The 21,269-nt window shown below is 36.7% G+C and overlaps 1 protein-coding gene across 21 annotated transcripts in view; it reads right to left on the bottom strand.

Annotated features, from left to right (window-relative positions):
- Window positions 1-21,269, bottom strand: part of LOC131691078 (metabotropic glutamate receptor 8) — a 1,433,400-nt gene that overhangs the window by 410,496 nt on the left and 1,001,635 nt on the right. For 16 of the 21 annotated variants that reach the window (XR_009305687.1, XR_009305689.1, XR_009305690.1 and 13 more), the window contains one exon: window positions 11,296-11,458. The exons of 4 other annotated variants lie outside the window; for them this stretch is intronic. Coding sequence is in view for 12 of the 17 variants with exons in the window: in XM_058977259.1 (XP_058833242.1) it covers window positions 11,296-11,458 (163 nt within the window). In the remaining 5 variants the exon portion in view is untranslated. Of the gene's footprint in view, window positions 1-11,295; window positions 11,459-21,269 lie in introns of those variants that run through there. One more of the 21 variants, XM_058977266.1, reaches the window with a different exon arrangement.

The raw sequence follows: 21,269 nt of genomic DNA, 5'->3' as shown, positions 1-21,269 counted from the left end.
TCAAATGAAAGATGTTGCGTCCCCGTAAATGGCTTTTAAATTTTATCCCCAACCGACTTCCGGTTCCGGAGTTACGGGTTGTGGCGTGCGATCACATAGCAAATTGTGATTCAAACCGATACCCCGATGGAAGCAAAAAAGGTAAAAATTTCGCTAAAATGTCTCTCAAATAACTTAACTTTGCAGTTCTAGGTCACCGACGGCCAAACAAACTTTCGTTGACTACATTGACCACCATAGACGGTTCCGGAAGTGCCCGGGAAAAGCGGCCATCTTTCATAACTAGCAAACTCATATCAGTTTCTCGGAAATGGTTGGGCCGATTTTCACAAACTTAGTCCCAAATGATAGCTATATTATCCCCACAGATGTCTGTAAAATTTCGCACGGACCGCTTGTATGGTTCCGGAAATATAGACTGAACGGTCCGGTCACACATGAAATTCCCATATAAGCCGGAACTCAAAATTTTTTTCAAAGGGGGGACCCCATGAAATTTCAGAAATCGAATTCGTATTTTTGATGCCAAACATCTTTAAAATGCATGAAACGTCGAGATTTTATGTTATCACGAAATTTTTTTTTTTGAAATCGACTTTTTGGGACTTTGCCGATTTTGCACCTTTTTGCCTTTCTCAATAGAAAGGTATTGCAATTGCTCTGAAAACCGACTTTTTAACGGAGGCCCGGAGGGCCGAATGACATATACCATTCGATTCAGTTCGTCGAGTTCGGCAAATGTCTGTGTGTGTATGTATGTGTGTGTGTATGTGCGTCTGTGTGTGTACGCGAACACAATCTCACTCACTTTTCTCAGAGATGGATGAACCGATTTTTACAAACTTAGTCCCAAATGAAAGGTGCAACGTTCCCATAGGCTGCTATTGAATTTCTAATGGATCCGATCTCCGGTTCCGGAATTACAGGGTGATGAGTACGATCACGCAGAAAATGTCGATTTTAAGAAATTCTGCAATGAATGTATAATGGTGAAAATTTTTCCAAAATGTGACCACAACTGCTTCGATTTGTAGTACTAGGTCATTAACAGCCATTCAAAGTCTCTTTGGTCACATTGGCCACCATCATCGGTTCCGGAAGCCCCGGCGGAAGTATCCAAATTCAGACTAACAATCACATCGGTTTCTCGGAGATGGCTAGACCGAATCAACCAAACTTAGTTTCAAATGAAAGATGTTGCGTCCCCGTAAATGGCTATTGAATTTTATCCCCAACCGACTTCCGGTTCCGGAGTTACGGGTTGTGGCGTGCGATCACATAGCAAATTGTGATTCAAACCGATACTCCGATGGAAGCAAAAAAGGTAAAAATTTCGCTAAAATGTCTCTCAAATAACTTAACTTTGCAGTTCTAGGTCACCAACGGCCAAACAAACTTTCGTTGACTACATTGACCACCATAGACGGTTCCGGAAGTGCCCGGGAAAAGCAGCCATCTTTCAAAATTTACGAACTCACATCAGTTTCCCGAAATGGTTGGGCCGATTTTCACAAACTTAGTCCCAAATGATAGCTATAACATCCCCATAGATGTATATAAAATTTCGCACGGATCGCTTATATGGGTCCGGAAATATAGACTAAATCGTTCGGTCACATATGAAATTCCCATATAAGTCGGAACTCTAATTTTTTTCAAAAAATTTCAGAAATCGAATTCGTATTTTTGATGCCAAACATCTTTAAAATGCATGAAACGTCGAGAGTTTATGTTATCTCGAAAAAAATTTATTTATGAAAATCGACTTTTTGGGACTTTGCCGATTTCGCACCTTTTTTCAGTTCAATATTACCGTGGCTGTTTTTTCTTTTACAAAATTTTAGAACTCGAATAATGATTTATTTTCCTGTATATGGTTGTCATGTGATGTATAATAATAAAATGTAATATATGCATTTCAAAGTTTTTAATGAATATAAACAACGCACACATTCTCGTGATTCATGATTGAGAAAGGCACAATTGCACCGCTAGGTGGATTAAAATAGGTTTTTTTTATTTTTATTATATAGGTTCATTCGCCTCTTTTCGGGTTAGAGAAATTTCCTTTGGAAAAATCTCTAACCCTATGTGCGGGGTTGGGAATCGAAACCCAGGTTAGCTACGTAGAAGGCAATGGATTTACCTACCACGCTATGCCCGCCCCCTGTATTTAAAACATGTGAATTAAAATCTATTTTCATATCTATATTAAAGACAAGTAATAATGATAAAAATCGTGTGAAGAGTTTAAAAAATTTGTGGCTTAAACAATTTTAGAATGAGTGACACTTTACTCGTCAGATTTGGCGATGCCCCAGTTTAAAGTTTCTTTTGAGGGTGTACTCAAAAAATGAAAATCATCAACGTAGGCCTAGATTAATGCAAATAAATATGAACAAAGTTTCGATAAAAAAAATAGCAAGTTACTTCGACATGAGGTTTGACATCGACATAATATTTTTAGTGTTTGGGTGCTCATAGCTTAATCAGATGATCCGATTCATTAAAATATTCTATTTTTATTTATTAGTTAAAAACTTACACTTCGAAAGTTATTTGCAAAATAACCCTGCTGTATAGCATGGTTAAAATTGACAGTTAAATAATTGTTGTTGGAGGATGTGAAAAGAAAGGTGGAAACAGTTTTCTGTACTTTATTTAGGTTGTCGATATGTTTCAGTAGAAAATAAAGGGCAAATATGAAAACGAAAACATGTTATGTCAAATGTTTTTTCGGCTATTTCATTAGTGGATATTTAAGTTTCAAAGCTGTGAGTAACATAATTTAAAGCTGTTTTTACAGCTGTCAATTCCAAATACCTATCCATTGGTCAACATTTGGAATGGGTCGCTCTTGTGGTTGGAACTGTCAAATTTCAATCAAAAGTGAAAAAAGTTCGCCAAATGGTCCACAGCCTAAAAGTATATAGGGTGATGAGCCTATTATTGCTATGTTTCTATTATTACCCTACCCATTTGAAATCGTTGGTTAGAGCAGTGTCTGCCATCTTTGTTCAACGCATTGAGTCAAATGGTAGTGCCTAAACATGAGAATTTCACTATTTTCAGCGCATGTGTATTATTATCTTGATTCTTCAGAACGAAGCAAAGCTGTTGATGCCAATTAGTACGCATTCCATTGTTTGTAGACCGAGTAATTAATGAATCAGTGAGGCACCCTCCTTAGTATGGTGAAAATAGGCACTTTACCCTATGACGTTTTTTCTAGACGTAGAAACTGATTCTGTTTACAACCCAAATTGCGATCAGTTCATATATTTAAGTTCGTGATTTTTTAAATGAGTCATGTAAGTTTTATTTAGAAAAGCAAAAGGCAATTTGTTAGTCATACTATCGAAGAAAATAAAAACAAGTTGTATGAAAAAAAAATATTGCAAATTATCGGCATTATGGCCGCGTCCCCGCACAGTGGCACGACGAGTGACAAAACCCCAAAAATGAATGTCTTGTAATTCTTTTCAAAATATTTAATTTATTTTGCTCCCAGTTTGAATAAAAGTATTTCCAAATGTTACCACAATCGGATGAAAACTGAGGGTTTCTGTTCAATTCCATTCATTAAATTTGTTAGTACCTTAGAGCTTCAAATGACGATATCTCAAGAAATACACGGCCGATTGGAATTATTTTGAGTTCTTTGGAAAGATGAATGAATATGCTAAACTATAGATGTGAGCTTTTCGCACAAAAATGATCCACGTTTGTCCTGCACCAAGAAAAATTAATTGAGAAATCCAATGTCAGTTCAGTAATTTATCTTTATACGTCTTCCAATTTTTGAGATGGTCTCCCATGGGTCACTTATTATCAATCTAACTCAAAATTTAGTGTAGTTCCAACATACAAAAGCCTCATCTTACGCATTTTTACGCCGAAGGTGTTATGTCTATGTTTTTGAAAATACCCGTATGGAGACGCCCTGTAGTTCATAAATCTTCTTACAAATTGATTGCCTACAGAACATCATACTACTGAAAAATTAGTAATTTTTACCTGTTTGTCAACCATTTCTGTCATCCGATGTGATACACTTCTGTTATTAACGTGTATATTAACCCTTTAACGTCCAACGCCTTCAAATGGGTTTATATAAAAGTAGTCGAAAAAAGAATTATGGAATTTCAAAACTGATATCAGAAATGGATTCAGCAACCCAAAATTAGTTAAAAACCCGATTTTTAGCCACATAAACCAATTTTTATAATTTTGTCACAACTTTATATGAATAGGCCACTGCTGTGACCGAAGCGCATTTTTTCGCAGCGGCTTACGGTGAACACTCTCCCAGACGAACCGCTCAACTTAAATCGAAAAAGTAAGTAAGCTATTATAAAAAAATGTATTCTGGTGTACTTGAACGGTTTCGGCATTAAAAAAATAATTCTGCGATAAAAACTGTGTTGATAACAAAATTTATGTTTTAGGTGTTCAAAATTTAAAATAAAATATTACAAAAAATCAAAAAAAAAAAAAATTAATAAAAAAGGAACCATTCAAGTACACGAGAATATAAATACGAACAATTTAAAACAAAATTTATGAAAATCGGTTGAGTAGTTTTTGAGATGTCACGTTCACCGCAACGGTCCTTTTCAAGAAACTCCATTCTCAGATAATTGCGTTCAAAGTTTTGTGTTAACTACATACGAGGATGGAACCAACGCGCTTCGAACGGCTGTAGTTCTAGCACAGAGAACAGACATATAAGCTAGAACAAACTTTTCCGAAAAGCCTGTGTAAACATTTAAATAAAAATACGTTGAAAATCACCATCGCATACAGGTTCGCATGCGTGAGTCACCATTGTATCCAAGTTCGCACACAAGTCCCGTATAGCGATTGCTGGCCGATCGAAGTGCCAGCCAGTGGCAAGTTGCTACTTGCTGTTGTCATTTCAAAGCGACAGTTTTATTTCTTACACAAGTCAGGGGTGGCCTTACGCATCTCTAAACGAAAGGTTTAGTGTATGCAAGCTTGTATGAAAAAGTCGATTCGAAATGGTTCCATAATGTCGCCCCAGTTCTCAGTGGTTCTAGTGCTCCGATCTGGATGAAATTTTGCACAGATATTTTCGTCAGTATGTACTTTCAGAATAGGCAATATTTTTTTGAACCTTAACCACTTAAGCGATTTGCAGGCATTTTGTTTAAAAAATATCATGCTTTGAAGTGAAAAGGACAAATAGATATTTTTCAACCAGTCGTCAGATGAATTTCAATAAATGAACAGCTTAGGAAGAAAATAACGTCACATGTTTCTATGGGATATGAGGTGGAGCCGTCAATCGTAAATTACACTCGAATGTAACATTAAATAAATAAGACCTTTTTTGCAGATTCTTTTTTACATTTGGAAAATAAACCGGTACATTTCTCTTATTCAATGGTGGTCGACATTTCACAAATCAGATAAACGTGCCTCTACCGGCGAGTTTCCTTATTCAAGGATTCTGTTAGTTTAATTTTTATAAAATTAAATTCTATTTTTCAGCTTCAATTTAATAACGGTTTTTAATAATCAGTGCAAGAAATTTTTTAGGAAATTGTGGTAGAATGAAGGAAAAGAACGGCACAAACATCTTATTTTTAAAATAGAAGGTGAGACACATCGTTCCGAAATGTGTTCCTTTTCACTCGAATACTGGAACCAACCTGTCGTCTGACTTTATCTTCGAATCAATGTAAAGCACCCGGAAAAAAAACTTTCACTGATTTTATACTGTCCCTAGCTCTATTTCCATCACACGATTGAAGTCATGTGCCGGCCACACGCTTGCATCAATGACACGCAAAAAGAAATTTGCTCATTTAAGCGTCACCCACCTTGATCGATTTTTACTGTCGGAAGTTTTCTTGCTTCGTGACAAGTGCTTTTATTTACACTTCGTGCGTAGTGTCTGTTTCTCCCTCCCAGATGATAATTATCAAAATGAGTGGAAACCACAATCCATTGAAGAAATTGTCAGTTACCGATTCTTCTCTGGTAAATTTTCACTCTCCTCCGATCAGTAAACATTCAATCGACGATGGGTAGCGCCGATGGTCGTTCGGTAAACACGATGGAATGAACACATACACCAAACGTCACATATAGGTTCATTCAGTGAGTGGCTGCGTATGCTGCCTACCTGAGCGCATGAATCAACATGGATAGCTCACACACTAAAAAAATATCGTTCGCAATCAGCGATTTTATCGCCTATCTACAACCTTGGATCGTGTACGTCAACCTGGGTATGTTTTACCCATTATTTTTCGCAGTACTGTTACAACAAAATGCGTAAAAAACCTATTCAAGAAAATCACGCCAGAATGAAAAATACTGTAAGTAGAATTCTTTCTGAACTTAAGAAAAGCTTTGTCGGTTTGTCCGGAATTTCCTTTCAAGAGAATTTTGACAGTTGGCTTTTAACCCGTAATCATATGTTTGTCGAGAAATAACTATCATGACACCAATTACAACCGATGGTTCAGCCACCTCTAACTCGACGAGCCCCTATTCAAACTGAATAAAAACATGCATAAGTATACCAATTTATTTTCTTTTGTGTATTTAATATTATGTCACTACAAAGTGCTGTACATCATCGGTCAACTTTCAACTATCCAACACGTTAAAGTTCTAAGTTCAGAAACATATCGGCTACAAATTGACAAAATTGTTCTCAAACGCTATGGAACGATATATTTGGCGAAGAAAAGCTATTTTACTAAAAGAAAATATCGGAATGAAAACAATTCACCATGTGGTCTAATTTACTCATTTTCTTTAGTTTCAATTTGTTGTATGTTAACATAGACGTGTAACGCACATCAGAACGCAGCCATATAAATGACAGCATCGTTTGATTAAAGCTTACCAAATATTTTAGGCCGGTTTTAAAGTTAGTCCGGTTTAAAAACAATTAGTACGCCTTTGTGCTTACGGTTATTAGTGTGTCAAGCTGTATTAAATTGCATCTGCTGTTGTAGTTCGGCAAATTTTCGGGATCATTCCATGGAAGATGACGAAGGGCGAAGCGTACAAACTTGTGTTGATTTGCTTCAATTTTCTGTACACCATTCTGGTCAAATGGAGACCATACAACTGATGCATACTCAAGGGTGGAGCGGACAAGCGCGCAGTAGAACGATAAGTCCACTTTTAGATACAAATTATATCCATCTAATACAACCGGCACCAGGAATATCTTCTTGCGGAGAAAATATAAACCTTTTGATATTATCGATATATGCGGGATTTAACTATACACTCGGCCATGTACGAAGAAGTCTTGTCTATGTACCCGCCTGGGAAGTACAGATTGATGGTGTAGTCTCCTACGGGGGCCCTAATTGCGAAGTATGGGATTAGATTCTTTAAGAACCCTTTGCTTTAATCAGTGAAAATTCTGGTTTGCAAGTAATTGCGTTCGGTAAAAATCGAGGAATGTAAGAAAACCACTAATTTTCCATCAGCCTCATATCGAGTCTTTCGCAGGGTCTGCTCTTCTACGCTTTGTTCTTTTTTGAATGGGGCGCGTCTACCTGTTCGTCTTTTTGTGCCGCAAGGCATGAACTCCATCGTCGCAAACCATTGGGCATACAGCTACCTATTGTAGAAACAAGGCTCGGCGTGGAAAATGTGGAGAGAACTATGAAAAGTTTTCCTACTGTGGAGACACTCTGCGTGATCTCTCAATATATTCCAAATATAAATTATTTGGGGAAAATTGAAGTACTACTTCAATGAAAGCTCCGAGAAGAATTGCTAAATAGGCCTACGCTACCGGCCATGATTAATTTATACGCTTCCTCATTCACTAAACAGCGAAAGTCTGACCATCCCATTGTGGGAACATTTTCTAGTGTGCCATATACATTTTCGAAGGAGGAAAATCGCTTACTCTCCTTAGCTTCCTCCTTAGCTAACCTTTGCTCGGTACCAGGTATTGAAGTTGTCACTTGTCAAGTCCAAATCAAAGGCAAAGACTTATTGATATTGTTTACATATACATCGCACCTCAGCTGGCTTTAAAAGACTTCACTTCTGGGATTGTCTTCACGGTGATAACCGATCTGTCTAACTGCGTGATATTTGTGATAATTTCAATATGACCATCGTGAATACGGTGGAAATGACACACATTCCTGCTCCATCTGCACGGCCAAACGCTTTAGATTTATTATTGTACTCGTCCTCGCTACAATTAGTAAGCCCATTGATTGAAAGAGCTACGCGTCCTCAATATCCGAAACAATCAAATTAAAACAAGAAATTCTTGCGGTGGAAGCATACAAGGTTTGGACTGGTTTGATTCTATACACTGCGATTACATGTCAGGCGAAACGAGTACCCGGCGCGAGCAACAGTGGGCGGTCTCCCACTCCGTGGTGACCAGAGAGTGTTCAGAATTGTACGCGAAAAGGTCTTATAAGGAATTTTTAAAAGTCGAATCACCCGAATTATTCCGAATATACGTGACGTTAGAAACACAAATGAAAAACTTGACGAAAGCTGAAAAACGCGGTTATTGGCACAGATTCGTCGACGGATTAACGAGAGAATAAATGTTTCAACTGGCGGCTAGGCTCTACGTTGTGTATTCGATTCAACCAATAATCTTTCGGTGACAACAGCATTCCGTGTAGATCCACATTGAAATGGACGATTCACGATGAAATGATAATGCTGTATTGAAACGAAATGATTATTTTTAAACACACATTTTTTCTGACAGCATAAATGCTCGCGTTAAGCATTGCATTGCGCATAACGTTCATCAGAAGATGACAGCTATGCATAGCTTCTATGCTATTTATTATGACAGGAGTGGAGTGGCGAGGGCGACCACATCGTTACAGTTTCTGGGGAAATTATGAGAGTTCCTGAATGCTTTATCTGAAAAATCATGCCAGAATTTCTTGGAACCATGAAGGTTTAGAGATCGTAACTTTCTTCGAGTGATATCTCGGGTCATGTCCAATAATTATACGTTGAATGCGCATCTCCGTGATATTGGGGTCGTGGAGAGAGCTTATCCCGACATTAAATATGTTGTCTGATCGTGCGCCTAGTGTTCTAACGCCAGATTTCTGCTATCTGAATACATTCGGCCTTATTCCACTGTGCTGGCTATCCTCGATCTCCCCAATATGTCTCTCATATACATATTTTTAACCACCATAGATATCCAAATTCAGCTATTTTTTCTCACTTGGTAGTTATGTTAACATCTCCCTGGCAATCAGGTCCCAAAGAAAGGAGTTCCAAGCGGATCCAAGGAGGTCAGTCGGCGATCCGGTTCATGATGTCCTGACAGTGATCTTTCGTTTGCCAAAAAGCTGTAAGTTAAATTTCCTCTTTTCCCTGTCATTGTTGTCCGCCCTCTCTTCACTTCCCCTGGCACGATGTCGAAATCAATCCGTTTCTTATAAAAGTGTTTCTCTTTGTTTCAATTTTTAATTAAATAATAGTTCATTTTGAAAAAATGCGAAATTTAGTTTTTTTAACATGCTTTGAACTACATTTTTTATTCTAACTAAAATCTCGTTAATATTTTTTTTGTATATCGATCAGAATTCCTCGTTTTAAGAAATAAAAATTAATTTCAAATTTTAATCGAATCCTGATTATTATCCCACATTTTGAAGAAATTGTAATTGTAAAGCAAAGAAATTTCTATCTGAATTAAAATATAAAATTGTTGTACATCGAGAGTTTCGGACGCATTTATTTTGTGCGCGAGACACATACATGGTTAATCTCTGGTTTGGGTTTTATTCCAAACTTTCGAGTGGGTAATTCTCCCCTCGGTTATTTTCGAGTGGGAAGTACTACCCATACTACCCACGTATTCCGCCGACACTGGTCAGGGTCCCAGAATACTCTAGGGTGTAGTCAATTAGACCAAAAACTCACAAAATGTCCTTTAGTGAACTTGCTTAGCAAAATCATGAATTTTGACGAGTTTTGCAATGAGTCGAAAATTGTCCTCTTTGCCGGAGGGACTAGATTTCCGGAATACCCCGGAGTGTGGCCAATTTGACCAAAACCCTCAAAATGTATTTTAGCGTACTTGTTTCGCAAATTCATGCAGTTTAACATGCCGCAAGACAGGGGCTCAAAAGGGTCCAAAAGTGTCCACTTTGCCGGAGGAATCCGATTCTCGCAATACTCCGGAGTATGGGCATTTCATCCAAATGCTCTCAAAATGACTTACAGTGTGCTTGTTTTGCAAAATCATGAAGTTTGAAGTGCTGCAAGACGGGTTTTGAAACCAGTCGAAAATCACCCCTTTTTATCGGAGGGACCAGGTTCCCGGAAGATCCCGGGGCGTGTCCAATTTGACCAAAAACCCTCAAAATGGTCTCCACTACACTTGTTTTGAAAAATTATAAAGTTTGACACCCCGCAAGATCAGTCGAAAAGTGTCCTCCCGGAACACCACGGAATGTGAAAAACGTCCCTTTTTACCGGAGGAACCAGGTTCCCGGAAGATCCCGGGGTGTGTCCAATTTGACCAAAAACCATCAAAATGGTCTCCAGTGCACTTGTTTTGCAAAATTATAAAGAAGGGTTTCATAATCAGTTGAAAAGTGTCCTCTTTGCCGGAGGAACCAGGTACACGGAATACCCCGAGTTGTGGCAAATTCGACCAAAAACTCTCAGAATGTTGGTCAATGCGTTTGTTTTACAAAATAATAACGTTTTCTGCATCGCAAGACTGGTTTAAAGAGCTCTATGATTTTTTTTGCTTTTCTGAAAGGGGGTATTTCACCAATTGCACCACTATTGGTACATGTGTTCCTATAGTGGTACAAGCGGTTTTGAATACATTAATTCGTTATTAAACCATCTTCATATTTTTCCTATGAAGCAGGGATTGAAGCTTTCGTTTAATGTATTATCATTGCCCATAGGTCTATTCATCGATTTTTTTAGCAAAAGTTTTTCTTAAGTATGCGACTATTGGTACACCCACCCTATCTGAATTGTAATTTGATTAGCTTTTATCCCTGTTTACTAATGAGAAACGGCTCAAAACGGCTCTTCTTAAGGGTGACTTTTTGTGAGAAATTCGCATATCAAAGAACAGATATTCCACTTTATTGTTTTCGAGATTCTCTTTGTGCAGCTGATCTGCAGATTTCAGTATTTTTATCTTGCTCTTTTTTCATCGGTGGCTTTCGCTCTTTGTGCTCAATGTGTGAGCAAATAACAAGTCTGCTTACTGAACCCTGCATTATGTTTTCATCAAGATTACAGTTATGCACTATTACGTCGACTCACCTGAAAAGATATCAGAATTCCACATATAACTAGCTGTGAATGCGGACTTATGAACGAAGGACGCTTTGCTGATTTTGTACTTGCATTGAATATACGTGCAATTCGATTAGTTTTAGTTAACAATGCAGCATAGACAACAGTGAACGAAAATCCTGACCAAAATCTGCAAATAAAAAATGAAACGAAAATTTATATTCATTTGTTAGATGTTATTTCTTCTTCTCTATGTTTATGTATTATGTATATAAGCAACTCGAATGTCAAATCCCGCTAACCTGCAAAGCGCCATGTTTAAAATTGAGATTCATTTTCATGAATATCAGTGAGATGAGACATTTCTTACACATATCACTGTTGTATTATTCATTAGTTTGATTCGCAGTCTGACCAGCGCAGAGTACGAACGCTTTGTGCACAAGTTTCGCGAGTGAAAGGCTAAGAGAATAAAAGTAGTTACTTCGTGAACCAGGTCCACTTGCGACCAACAGTGATCATTCCTAAAATTTCGATGAACACGTGGTTCAACAATGCAGTGCTGAATGCTTTCAAACAGGAAGACGAATTCTCCATATTAACAGTTGTGAGAGAAAAATCAGAGGATGTGATTAAGTTTGTAGTTATAGAAAAAGCTGGAAATGACTCCTCGTTGCTAGGTATCTCCCCATTTCTCGTATATCAATCAGTGAAGGCAGTGATTGGTGATGTGAAAGACTCGAAATATGAAGAAAAAGGTGCAAAAATTGTTCTAAAATAGCGTGGTTTGCGGAAGTTTAATAAAGCTCTTACAATAACAGAGCTGGCAGACGGCACAAAACTAAGGCCGTTATCTCAGTTCTTGAACTTGTGAACTTATCAGAAAACGAAATACTCGAAGAATTGAAAGACCAACATGTAACTAACGTATACCGTATCCAGAAGAAGGTAGGTGGCATTCTCTCACCAACAACCTCCCTCATTCTCACCATTAACAAACCAACTGCTCCTGAGATTGTACGAGTTGGCTATCTGAAGAAACCAACCCGGAAATACTACCCCCGCCCTACGCGTTGCTTTAATTGCCTTGAATATGGCCACATTGGTAAAACATGTCTTAAACCTAAAAAGTACAGCAATTGTAGCGAACTCTGGCACGAAGATAAGTGCGAACGTCCTTCATACTGTTTACACTGCAACCAATCCCACGCGGTTACCAGCACCAACTGTCTTAAATTCAAAATTGAAACAGAGATAGTAAAAATAAAAGTAGATCAAGACATCCTCTTCCCTCTCACCCTACGTCTCCACCAACAAAGGCAATCTGTCAATACCTACGCCTCCGATGTCCAACCACTAAATTCGTCCAAGCCATGTAAATGCGAGTGCAAATGTGTTAATAAAAACCCAACCACCAATTTTTCCGCAAACTCTCAGAACAAAAGTGAAACAAACGACTCCCCTAATATTGTCATAACCCAAGGTATTGAAGCACCGAAGTCTCAAACTGCAGATCAGAATCCGAAACAATTAAATAAGAAAATACCAAATACAAACATACTACCCGGTTCCTCATGTCACAAACAACACAAGACACCTGAAAATGATCTATCACCTAAAACATCTCCAGTTCGCAAAAAGCAAGCTACTGTCTCCCAAGTCTTACAAAGTAACCAACACCACAAACCATCACTCGTACAAAAAAGATTGAATAGAGAAGTAAGCCCCTCTAACGATGTAGATACGTCAGATTCGCTCACCCCACTAAAATAAAAATGGCGAAAATACTTCAATGGAATTTAAACGGACTAACAAGAAGAAAAACATAACTCAATAACATTATCACAGATCCCAATATAATCGTTCTGGCTCTACAGGAAACATAAACTACCAACACCAATGGGGAGGGGTTGCGGTATCAATTCGCAACGGCTATCCTCATAAACAGATCGAACTCAACACTGACATACACGCTGTCGCAGTACAAATAGACCATCCACTCAAAATAAGAATCTGCTCACTATACATACAGCACGGCACTCAATCCACTCAATCACTGCTAGACCTTTACCAACAACCAAAACCTTTTCTGATCTGTGCAGATCTAAACGCACACTATAGTGCCTGGGGAAGCACGAATATTAATACCGCAGGACGTAGAATTTACGAGGCATTCGAGGACATGACTATTTTTAACGACGACTCTTCAACACACCTAATTGCTGAAAACGGGAACTGGGAAGCAATTGATGTGTCATACGGAGTAGGTAATGCTGTCTTTAAGCTAACGTGGGAAACAATGAATGATTTACATGGTAGTGATCACACTCCCATATCTATCGGGTTGAGCGCAGGCAGGGTGAAGAAAGGCTGGAGGAAGAAATGGAAATTGGCCATTGCCAATTGGGACCAGTACGAAATAGCTATCGACTGAATGTTACCCACGCATAGTGAAATTAATATAGAACAGTTCGAAAATATCATCTTAGAAGCTGCGAATGAATCCATCCCAATGACATCTGGCATAGTTAGCCAACGCTCAGTGCCTTGGTGGACAGATGAGGTTCGTAAAGCAATAAAATTACGCAGAAAGGCTCTGAGGGCACTAAAACGCCTTCCGAACGACCATCCAGACAAACTCAAGAAAAATGACGAATTTAGAATCGCTAGGGGGAAGCAAGAAAAACCATAAGAAATGCCACGAAGGAATCATGGAACGAGTTCACATCTAGTATCAAGAAGGACACACCTATTCCAACCATATGGTCAAAAATCCGGAGTTTTAATGGAGGCTTCACAGCCTTAAATCCAACAATACTTAAAGTGAACTCAGAAAACGTTGATAGCCCTGAAAAATTATCTGAAATTTTTGCCGAGCACTTTCAAAACATATCAAGTGATTCTGCTCTCCACCCTGATTTCTTAAGGCATTAAACGAAGTGTGAGAGCAAAAAGCCCGTAATTACTCAAAATATCAAAGATTACAATAAAGAATTTACAATTGATGAACTTTTCTGGGCGTTGGACTCTGTAAAAGGATCAAGTCCAGGACCAGATGAGATCCACTATACCTTTTTACAAAGATTACCCTTCCATACAAAGAAAACCTTTTTAAAATTAATCAATAACCTCTGGGAAAATGGCGTATATCCAGACCACTGGAGAGACTCGATTGTAATCCCAATACCTAACAAACATAATCACTCAGCACAGAATTATCGTCCTATCGCCCTGGCAAGTTGCACTGAAAAGCTCCTAGAACGTATGATAAATCGCAGACTAATACAATTATTAGAAGCTCGAAAACTGCTGGACACTCGTCAGCTCGCCTGCCGTCGTGGAAGATCAACCGCTGATTACTGGACGAGACTCGAAACAGATATCCGATTAGCTTTCGAGAAAAAGCACTACCTCGAAGCTCTATTTCTAGATGTTTCAAAGGCTTATGATCGTACATGGAAACGACTTATTACAGATACGATGCAAAAATGGAATATTCAAGGTAGAATGACCAAATTTGTTACTGAATTCTTAAGTGAAAGACGATTTCAAGTCCTAGTTCTTCAAAACGCGTACAACAATATGGAGTACCGCAAGGATCAGTCCTTAGCGTTGCATTGTTTCTCATTGCGATGAACAGTATATTCCAATAAATCCCAAAAAAAAACATAAAAACTTTGATCTATGCAGATGACATCGTAATATATTGCTCTGGACGAATAGCGAAAGGGATTCGTACGAAACTTCGAAATGCTCTGAAAAAACTTGAAAAATGGACGATCAAAACAGGGTTCAAGATTTCGGTACAGAAATCGTCACTAATCCACTTTTGCAATTCCAGAAAACATACTAACATAGCCCCACTGACAACCGGAGATGAAGAAATCCAGGTTAAACTAATCCATAAAGTACTGGGAGTTACATTTGATACCCACCTAACATGGAAACCACATATAAACATCTTACGTGCTCAGCAAGATAAGCGAATAAACGTCATTAAAGCAATCGCCAACATATCCCATGGGGGTGGAAAAGAAATTTTATTTAACGTAGCTAAATCTTTTGTGTTTTCTAAAATATTCTACGGTGCCTACCTATTCATGAACGCAGCAAATTGTCACTTGAGCAAACTCGAATCAGCGTATAATCAATGTATACGCTTAGCTATTGGTGCATTTCGTACAAGCCCTGTAGTTAGCATAATGGCAGAATCAGGAACTCCGCCATTTCGATTCGCCCTACTGAAAGCAGGAGCAAGATCTTTAATATCGCTAGAAAGAACGTATGGAACAGAAAGAGTGAAAAAATTAAACCTCTCATCAATAGAACTAATCCGAAACCGGATACTCCTTGAAACAGATTATCGAATACCAACTATACAACATCTAGAATACCCCGCGGAATCCATGAACCTTCATAATATTCCCGTGAATTGGAAGCTACTACAAGCAGGAGGAACGCGACGTCCAGCAACGATGATACGACAACAATTCTAGGAGCTTCTTTTCCCGCCCACATTCAAATTTTCACAAACGGATCAAAAACCCCGGAAGCAGTAGGATGTGGTATCTATTTAGCAAATGGATCCCACATATCCGACTGCCAACTGAAGCTTCTATATTTTCCGCAGAAGCGTATGCCCTTTTATCTGCCGTATCTGATTACGCAGATTCCGTCCACCATTGCGTATTTTTATCGACTCAGCCAGCGTATTAATGGCAATAGAATCGGGCACAACAAATCACCCATGGATCCAAAAGGTAACAAAAATATTAACTAATAAACCTAATCTTCGGCTATGTGGGTACCTGGACATAAAAGCATTACGGGTAACGAAAATGCTGATCAAGCTGCAAAATCTACATTAACACTAACTAGTTTAACAATAATACCTCTTCCACCAATTGATGTCTTACGAGAAATTAAAGCAAAACTCACAGGTAAGTGGGAAACCGAATGGAATCAGGTAACAGATAATAAACTGCGAAGAGTTAAAAGCAACACTGCTGCACGAAAAAAGCATATTGCGGAACGCCGCTTATCAACCGCACTGACAAGATTACGAATCGGCCATAGTAGAATATCGCACGGATAACTGATGTATAATTCAAGTTCCACCTGCGATACTTGCGGAGTACATAACACGATAGACCATACACTACTTGATTGCCAGAAATATCAGGAACAACGTGACAAAACAATTTCAGGACTTACTATAAATGAGATTCTAGGACCAATTCAGGAGAATGAGAAGAAACTAATAGATTTTTTTAAGAGCAGGAGACCTATTACAACTATTATAATCCAAGGAAAATGAAATCTTACTAACACGTACTGTAAGAGAAATATTGTAATCTTTTAGGATACACACGAATTTATTAATAAATTAATAAATAATAAATATTCATTAGTTTTCCGAACTCACGCAATGTTGGCCAGCAACTAGATGTAATATAGGCACAATTTCGAGTCCTGCACGAATATCACTTCGAATAAACTGAATAAATTATAGGAAAATAAGGAAACAAATAAAATTAAAATAATTATGAAGCGAAAGAATAAAAAAAAGTTATTAATAAGATGGGTAGAATGAATAATATAAATCAAAATTATAAAATAAATAAATCTAATTAGCTCAAATGAAAATTAGACAATATTTAAAAAGTTATGAAATTAAGAGAGTAAACGGGTTCAAGCTAAACCGTATTAATAAAATGAAGAAACTGAATAAAATATATGGAAAAATTTACAATTTAATAAAATGATTAAAATAAATGAAATAAATAATATGAATAAAACGCTATTAATCTACCTAACAGTGTGATGATTCTTATCGCTTTCTTCGGGTATTATATCGATTGAGAACATTTAGAACTTGATGCTTCGCGATGTTTTTGATAACACATACTACATGAGATAGTGGCAGGACTCAAAGAACCCCTAAAATATGCATAAAGTCACGTAAATAAAATAAAGTAAAGTAAATAAGCTCAAATTAGCATATGACAATATCAGTGCAAGAAATCTCAAAGGCTAAACCAATTTAATGGAAAAGCGGGAAAATGGCCCATCAAATAGACATACAAACGTATTATTGCTGATGCTCCGATAATAACCTATATAAATTCTTCAATCAATCAATTGTGTAGGGAAAACTAAACTAAAAATTAAAGGAGTTATATATGTTGTGCTGAGTCAACAAATTCGAAAAACAAATTTTTGAATGGATTTCAAGTTCAATAGCGTTTACTCAAATTTCCAACGCGGCTGAGAACTAAGCGCTCTTGATATCTCGTTTCCTCTGAAGTGCATGTGTGCATAGTTCAAACTTTACTTCGATATCGACTTTTTCTAAAAATGACTTCCCAGTAGTAAGGGAATGTAGTCTAGGTTGGGACGGGTTTGTTTAGAGGCTGATATCTTGTTCCCATGACAATATTTTTTAGCTTGTAGTACACTATTTTGTAGATATATTATATGGCTTAATGTCTGCGAATTGAAGATGTTTACTTGCAATTTTAAATAAGACTCAGGATCAATTTTCTACATGACGGCAAAATGGCAAAAAAAGTGTCGTATAGGTTGGGACACTTCAAACAATTTAAATAATTAAAGGCAATTTAAACTTTAATGCATTACATTTATTTTTTGGTTAACATTTATTTATTAATTGGTATTTTAGAATGAGAATAAGTAACTGAAAGACTTATTTACTTCCATTTGACAAAGTTAATCTGACTCACAATCTTGTACGCATGCGTAATTGTATGGTGTCCCAACCTATACGACACGCTTGTCCCAACCAATTTTTAGAAGAAAAAAAAATCGAATGAAGCAAACGCAAAACCCTGATCGGTAATAACATTTTAGTTACTTCTTAACACTTTAAAATTATTTACGTTGAAATTTCGATGAAAAAGATTCAATTTAAGATGGCGCAAAAATCAGCACAACGAAAGATTTTTCGCTCGTTTTTTGACACTGCTGCTGTGACAATAATAATGAACTATCACTTCAACTTGGTATAAAAGTGAGCTACGATCGAGTCTAGCATGTGCTAAAAATAACAGATGGCAACACCGCATAGGAACGAAAATATCGAGCTGTCCCAACCTATACAGCGTCCCAACCTATACGACAATCCCTTATCTTTGATCTGAATTATTATCCTTAATCCTAATGTCAAAGAACAAATAAAAAACTCTCGAAATCCGTTAGGGTAAATCATCATCATAACTGGAATTTTCTTTTTTACGAAACTTTACAATAACCTTCCGTCACTTCTATTAAAATTTTTCAAATACTTTATACACAATCTTACTAAGGAAAGTTGTTTAAGGGGGTAAGGGTTTCAGTGTGAAAAAAACACTTTTTCTGTGAATTTTTTAGAACTTTGCGTGAAGCGAATTGATCAGAACTTTTGTACATTATAGTATATCATTTCAATAATATGCTGTAATTTTTCCATGCAAAAATATCGACAAACAACTCGGTGATGAAGCTTTTTGTAGAAAGTCTCTGGAAAAACATGATTTGCGGTATTACCTGCCATTCCAAAACTACTTAATCGATTTCTTTCAAACTTTGCATACACATTCTAGGTAAAAAAATACCTAACCCCTACGTTGTTATTTTGAGAAAAAAAAATAATTGAGGGGTTTTTTACTCATTTTAAATAACAATTACTATTTTTCACGAAAAATTCCGTCATTTTATGAGTAAACCCCCTTAAATGAAAAATTATCTCAAAAACTCAACGTAGGGGTTAGGTATTTTTAACCTAGAATGTGTATGCAAAGTTTGTAAGAAATTGGTTAAGTAGTTTTTGAATGGCAAGTAACACCGCCAATCATGTTTTTTTCCAGAGACTTTGTACAAAAAGCTTCGTCACAGAGTCGTTTGTCGATATTTTTGCATAGATAAATTACGGCATGTTATTGAAATGATACACTACAATGTACAAAAGTTTTGATAAATTTGCTTTATGCAAAATTCTAAAAAAAATCGCAGAAGAAGTGTTTTTTTTCACGCTGAAATCTTTACCTCCCCCCCTTAAGAAGCTTTTGTAAGATTTTGTAGAAAAAAAGCAGAAAATTTATGATTAAATATAATAGATAGTCCAAATGGTATAATTACGAAACCGCCATCTTTGAAGTTTTAAAGTTATAGAGAATCAGTTTTTCAAAAAAATGTAACAGAGTTCCAGTCTTTAGCGAATATGTTGAGACTTTGATTTAAAACAACTTTATTGTAGGCATGAATACTACGTATATGGCGTATATCAATTTATAAAATGATATTTACGAAGTGTTCCTTAATCTAGGTTATTCTAAAATAACTTCTATTGTGAGCTTCGTAAATTGAATTGGATAAAACGTAAATTTTATTGTTTATAAACAATAGAAGAGATTTATCATAATTAGTAAAATCATAATAATATATTTTAAAATTAAATACAAATAGCTTAAAATATGTTAATACCCTGAGCACATGGAGCCTTCATGTCTTCAACAAAGTGGTTTGTAGTACCACTCCCCAAAATTTTGCTGAAGACATTAATAGCCGTAAGCACAAAGCCGTACTGTTTTTAAACCGGACTAACTTTTAAACCGGCCTAAAATATTTGGTAAGCTTTAATCATATATGGCTGCGTTCTGATCTGCGTTAGACGTCAATGTTAAAAAACAACAAATTCAAGTTAAAGAAAATAAGTAAATTCATTCCGATATTTTCTTGCAGTAAAATAGCTTTTCTTCGTCAAATATCTCGTTCCATAGGGTTTGAGAACAATTTTGTCAACTTGTTGCCGATATGTTTCTGAACATAGAACTTTAACGTGTTGGATAGTTGAAAGTTGGCCGATGATGTGCAGTACTTTGTAGTGACATAATATGCACAAAAGAAAATAAATTGATATACATATTGATGTTTTTATTCAGTTTGAATAGGCGCTCGTCGAGTTAGAGGTGGCTAAACTACAGACACTTTATACACAGACTAGCGAAGTGTCAAAAATTGCAGCCAAACGGACTGTCAAAAAGTGCAACCAAAGGAGCATGAGGGTTTTGGTTGCTAGTTTTACTGTTTTTCTCTCCGCTAGTCTGTTATATAAAGTGTCTGTAGGTTAAACCATCGGTTGTAATTGGTGCCATGATAGTTATTTCTCGACAAAAATATGATTACTGGTTAAAACCCAACTGTCAAAATTCTCTTTGAAGGGAAATTCCGGACAAACCGTCGCTGGTTAAACACAGTTCATAGCAGTTAATGGAAGAGAAATTTTTTTCTCTTTTGTTTACTGCCAACATCTGTGATTGGTGAGTAACGGTTTGTCCGGAATTCCCTTTCAAAGAGAATTTTGACAGTTGGCTTTTAAGCTGGAATTATATGTTTGTCGGGATTTCATACTTTGATTAAATAATTGGTTAAAATATTTCAATTTGAATTTAAAATGAACTATGAGGGTCATTCTAATTGAACATGATACCTATCGACGTGGGGGAGAACATTTATTTTCGTTTCAAGTGAATTTTCACAAGTTTGGAATAAAGATCAATTATCAATGAAGGTCTGCGAATTAAAATTATACTCGTTTTTCAGCGAGGTTTAAATAAAAAGAAAACGAAGATCAAACAGAAAATTAAACTTTGACAGAATGATCATTTATATTCTTGAGCGTTTTTTTTGCACTGTGGCAGACAGAATATAGATATATTTCTATAATGCATCAATGCAAATTGGAACGATTTATGCCAAAAATCGAAATAAATATATTGATCACCGTTGTGTTCACAGTAAATTTCAAAACATTTTGTATTCAGAAGTTTTATGTAATTTTATTCTTATTGGAACATTGCACATATTTAAAATCTATTATTTACTCTTAGCTTAGGGTATTTGTGGAGCTAATTTCTAAGCTGTTAACATTCTGATTCAATTTGCTAACGACCAGTGTAAGTAAATTCATAAAATATTGCATTTTACGATCTATATCCAATTGT

This window comes from Topomyia yanbarensis, chromosome 3 (genome assembly GCF_030247195.1).
Source record: "Topomyia yanbarensis strain Yona2022 chromosome 3, ASM3024719v1, whole genome shotgun sequence".
Classification (NCBI taxonomy): Eukaryota; Metazoa; Arthropoda; class Insecta; order Diptera; family Culicidae; genus Topomyia; species Topomyia yanbarensis.
The sequence above is the reverse complement of the archived record's forward strand: the minus strand, read 5'-3'. Positions and strand labels throughout refer to the sequence as shown.